The following is a 5,020-nucleotide window of genomic DNA, read 5'->3' on the forward strand; positions in this document are numbered from 1 at the left end:
CCATGAGCCAAAAGTGGGATAGCTCTGAATGTCCTTCCATTTATGACAATCCATATATTCCATTTCCAAGCAGAGTCAGCATAACTTCGAAGAAGAAAGGATGAGCAAACCTCATGTTTGCCCCGACAATGCATGGTCTGATCTCAGACCCATGTGCCGGATCTAGCTATCTCCAAGTAATTGCTGATCCTAAGGCTGAACTAGCGGGAGAAGAAGAGATGAAGTCTGTAACACATTACACATGGGTTTATTGCTCAAAGAAGCAGTGAGCAAAGAGATCATGCCTCCAATACTAATTTCCTTGCCAATATTCTGATCTTAAAAACATTAGAAAACAAGCACAAGGCCTCACTTTATATAGATAAATCGACGAGTTCCACAAGAACACGATTATTGAACACAAACGTTCAGCAAGCAAAAGGGAAATAGTTCGGGCTGGGGTGGCAGCACAGATAAGCCCGACATAAAGAAAAAGAACACAACCTACAGAGCCCGCCGGAACCGGAAGCTGGCGAGCCACACCCTCCGGAGGCCAAGAAGGAGCCCATCCAATCCGCCGTGATCCCGACGCCAAGCGAGCATCCGCCATTACAGAATCGATCGAGGCTACTAATTCAACATCCCTGGCAGTGAACTGAAACGGCCACATCCTCCCTTCATTTTATTGCACCCATCCGATTATTAATTTCTTCAAACTAACTGCATGCCATGCATCCAGCCTTGGATTATTTGTTCGAACATAGCACCACTTCGTTCTCCATCATACAGAAACGGAAGCAGCTGTCATGGTTGCGTTGTTATTGGTGGTCTTAAGCAAGGGTTTTGGGACGGAATTGAACTTGGAGAACCACTTGGCCGACTTCTTGAGCTTGCGCTTGTTGCCGTCATTCTTGTCGATGTAGACAAGGCCGAACCGTGAGCTGTAGCCGAGGCTCCATTCGAAGTTGTCGATCAGACCCCACGTGAAGTGGCCCCGCACGTCCGCGCCCTGGCTGAAAGCACACATACATTTGAGTAATCAGTGTGCTATATTAGGGTATGTATGTATGTAGGTAGGTAAGAGTACAAAATAAATGAAAAAAATAGGTAGGGTTTTAGCGTGGGTAGTTACTCTATTGCGTCCTTGACGGCTGAGATGTGGCGCTGGAGGTAGTCTAGCCTCTTCCAGTCATCCAATGGATCCGGCATGCTTTCGTCACCTTCCACGTCAGCGATTCCTGCACACACACAAGTTAGAGGTAATCCATCACACTTCCTTTAAAAAAAACCTCCAATGAACCATTACATCATATCTCCATGGATTAGGTTCTTGTCTGATTTGAGGGAACTAGTGCCACTCGAACACAAAGATTGTTTACAGATTAGTGTGTGTCAATCTTCATGAGGATTAGGGTAATGAGGATCATGGAAATTTGACTAGTTACTTTTGATGTCAGATTTTCAACCTTTTTATTAACGACAAGTCAACTAAAGTTTGATATGAACCGATGACTGGTCATTCGATTACTACAAAATCCAATGCTATATACACACACACATATCACTACTTACCGTTCTCAGTGATGAAGACAGGTGGGTTTCCGTATTTCTCCTTCATGATCAGAAGGAGGTCCGTTAGGCCTTTTGGGTACATGTAGATCCAATAAGTCCCGGTCTGCAAATGGATGTCCAAACTTTTAATTAGTAACGAGAAAAAACTTCAGATTTGTTTAAGCTTTATTGCAGAAACAAAGTATTATCATGTCTATGCCACTTAACCATTTTGTTCAAAAGTTTAACTAAAGTCCTGGCTGACTAGTTCTACCATAAGATTTTGGTGAAAATAATCTACATTATCACTATCATCATATATGTCGTATGCAAAATTAACCAGGTAGTAGGAAGATACATACTATAGGACCGATGTCATTCCCATCACTCCCTGTAGCTGCTCGAACAGAAGGGAAAAAGTCCAGGATTAGTATGAGAACATCAAATTTCTCAAAGGATCTGTAAAGTATACTAACTAAGGTTTGTCCTCAACCATATTTTCTTACTTTCTGAACTGGCGTAAGCGTCGTCGGTGTTCAGCGTTGGCGTAAAGTCTGGTGACATGTCAACATGCTTGGAGAATCTGGAGGTGTAATAGTTGAGCCCCATGATGTCACATGACGACGCTAGTTTCTCTTGCTCCTCCTTGGTGAACATGGGTAGACGATCTCCGATCAGTGATCTCATGGAGAAGGGGTAGTCACCACGAACCACTGGCTCCAGGAACCATCCCATGTTGTAGTCAATGGATCTTTCCCGGGCCTGGTCGTCGAGGAAGGAGTCTTGGTATGGCTCGTAACCCATTACGTCAAAAGCCATTCCTATTTTGGAATCTCCATGCTGCAGTTGGTTCGTCAATATAAATAAATTAAATATACAAGTAGATACCACTAGTTGTTACTTGTTTACTAGATAATGTATATCTCTCTCTTTGTGTATGTACCATGTTGTAACGAGCTTTGAACAGCTGAACAGCCTCAGCATGAGCTAGGAGGATGTGGTGACCAGCAGTGTATGGCTCTCTGAGCGAGTCTCCTTCTGGGACGGCACAATCCATCCCCGGCGAGCACCTCCCAGGAGCATGAATCCCCTCTCCGTAGGAGAAACAACAATATGTATGTGGCTCGTTAAAGGTGAACCAGTTCTTCACCCTGTCACCGAAGTTCTTAAAGCACACCTCGGCGAATTGTTTGTAATCATCTCTGGAAAAAAAATCAAACCCGAAGGATGTTCAACAAAATTGTTTCTTAGCTTAACAATAAGTAGTTATGTTAGTTTAATGATGCATCATTGAATGACAGTACAACATTGTTTGTGATCTGAAAAGAAACGTTTTTCTACTCATGGTCCACTAATGGCCTTCATCCAAACCAAATAGTGTATAAGCAAAATCATATATAAAGTAATCTTGTTCAAATCGAATTTAACAATATTATAGTTCGTAGTTTTTGTACATATCGTGATTGCAATTACTGATCTTTCTTTAGAACCATTATCTTACAAATCAATGTACTGTTGTTTGCCGCATACTTACACAATCTGCCTATTTAAGAAGCCACCGTACTTGTCTTCCAGTGCTTGAGGGGTGTCCCAGTGCCAAATTGTAACATATGGCACTATGTCTGAGTTTCAAAAAACAAATAATTATTTGTGCGAGCTCTTATGAGTCTGACTCATTAAGCACTAATCAAACAAAGAAAAAATGGGTTTTCACCATTATCTATCAGCGAGTTGATCAGCTTATTGTAGTAGTCGATGCCTGCCTGGTTTACTTTCCCCGTCCCATCTGCAAGCCATAGTAAACATGTGCTGAAATTAGGACCCAAATATTACAACAAGTCTTATCGGCTGCGTCTAATTTGTAGAGGACATCTTTATTGTTCCTAACTTATTCACCATACAAAATATACATGGTTATTTTGTATTTACCTGGCAGTATTCTCGACCAAGAGATGGAGAACCTATACACTTTCATGCCCATGTCCTTGAGCGCTTTGACATCCTCCTGTCAGTCATAAATGATGACATGAATAATGATGACAACATATTATCATGCATATTTCTATTTTTATTAGAAGTGCATATTCCAAATGGTTTTTCAAAAAAAAAATGCAACGACATAAAAGCAGTCCTGTCATAATTAAGATTTGTTAGATTTTTGTTTGGAAAAACCATTGGTCCCGTCAGAGTACTTACTTCATATAGATGGTAGGAGTTTGCTGCAACGTCCCCATTGGTCATGTCGGATATGCGCTCTGTTCATATATATACACATGAAATTAAGGAGAAGGACGCACGATAGAATAATATGAGTATGTTTGTAATAACACTGAAAAGGTATATGTTACCAGGATATGTGTGGCAGAAGTGGTCCCAAGTGCTTGGCCCCTTGCCATCTTCATTCCAAGCACCTTCAATCTACACGGATGACGACATATATAACATTTTGTGCAATCGAACAAACCACTAAACATGCATTTTGACATCATGTTTTCCCTTAGGTATTTGTTATCATTGAAACAGTTGACACCATTATTTTATTTTAAATTAACAGATATAAGGTTGTGCAAGAAAATAATTAGTACCTGGTACGCTGAAGTGGAGGCACCAAATAGGAAGTCCTTGTCGAACCAGTCCCTTTTAGGGATTTGCCACGGCTTGAGCTTAGTGAACACAGGCCCAATGGGCTCTGCTGGCTTTGACGGTGTGCCTGCCCTGATGGTGAGGTTACAGAACCTTCCCTTGCTCTTCTGTGATGAAGCAGCAGACCGGAGCCATAGGTTCTCACTGTTGCGTCCTGCACGGCTTCTAAGGCTAAGGTGGGTGGTGGGATTCAGGGTAGCAGCAGCAAGTAGAGCCATCTCTTGCTAGCAGCTGGCTGGAGTGTTGTGAGCAGCTTGAGGAGTGAGTTCCCTTGCAGGCTTATGCATCTATTTATAGATGAGGATGGAGAATCTGTCAAGTGGGCGTGGTGGTGGGATGATAATGAAGCTGCGGCTGGAACCCTAGCTAAGACACAAGGCAGTTGGCTAACCTGGTGGGAGCTCTTTGTAACTTACCACTGGGCATTCCTGCAGCCCACCCCCAAAAAATATGGCAGAGGAACATATCCTTCTGCTGGGTCAAATGCAACAAAAAAAATTTGTTTGTTACATTAACTAAAGAGAACAGTGAAAAGTTGTGCCTGTAGACATTCGAATGGCACACATATAAACTTGAACACACAAAGTTAAAGAGAAATTGCCAAATTGTTTTCTTTAAATATCAATCTCTCTACCCCAATAGACATATTGAAACTCTTCTTATCTTAAGCTAATTAACAGTAGTGTCAAATCTTTACCCCCACGTAGTGCCTGTAAATTTTTTTCCGAAAAGGGACACTTTATTACTTAAAAGGTTTATAAGCATTACACACAGCCTCTGCATAACTAAGATGCACACAGCCAACAAAGTCCTCACGACAAGCCAAAATAAAAAAAGAAGGCGAAAT

At 41.8% G+C, this 5,020-nt stretch overlaps 1 protein-coding gene across 1 annotated transcript; it reads right to left on the reverse strand.

Moving 5' to 3' along the window:
• Positions 1–316: 316 nt before the first annotated feature.
• LOC119366464 (4-hydroxy-7-methoxy-3-oxo-3,4-dihydro-2H-1,4-benzoxazin-2-yl glucoside beta-D-glucosidase 1b, chloroplastic) lies at positions 317–4,444 on the reverse strand. Its single transcript, XM_037632205.1, has 12 exons — positions 4,116–4,444; positions 3,879–3,948; positions 3,727–3,785; positions 3,460–3,535; positions 3,245–3,316; positions 3,065–3,152; positions 2,474–2,732; positions 2,037–2,370; positions 1,893–1,927; positions 1,552–1,654; positions 1,112–1,217; positions 317–992 (listed from the first exon to the last, which is right to left on the reverse strand). Exons 1-12 carry the CDS (start codon positions 4,389–4,391, stop codon positions 761–763), a joined length of 1,710 nt encoding a protein of 569 aa, XP_037488102.1. The 5' UTR covers positions 4,392–4,444; the 3' UTR covers positions 317–760.
• Between the last annotated feature and the right edge of the window lie 576 nt (positions 4,445–5,020).

This window comes from Triticum dicoccoides, chromosome 2B (assembly GCF_002162155.2).
Source record: "Triticum dicoccoides isolate Atlit2015 ecotype Zavitan chromosome 2B, WEW_v2.0, whole genome shotgun sequence".
Lineage (NCBI taxonomy): Eukaryota > Viridiplantae > Streptophyta > Magnoliopsida > Poales > Poaceae > Triticum > Triticum dicoccoides.

Coding starts and splice junctions, on each gene's coding strand:
- LOC119366464 (XM_037632205.1), bottom strand. CDS start 4,391: ATGGCTCTACTTGCTGCTGCTACCCTGAATCCCACCACCCACCTTAGC. Junction 2,733..3,064: donor TTCTTAAATAGGCAGATTGT/GTAAGTATGCGG, acceptor TTTTTTTTCCAG/AGATGATTACAAACAATTCG. Junction 2,371..2,473: donor TCAAAGCTCGTTACAACATG/GTACATACACAA, acceptor AACCAACTGCAG/CATGGAGATTCCAAAATAGG.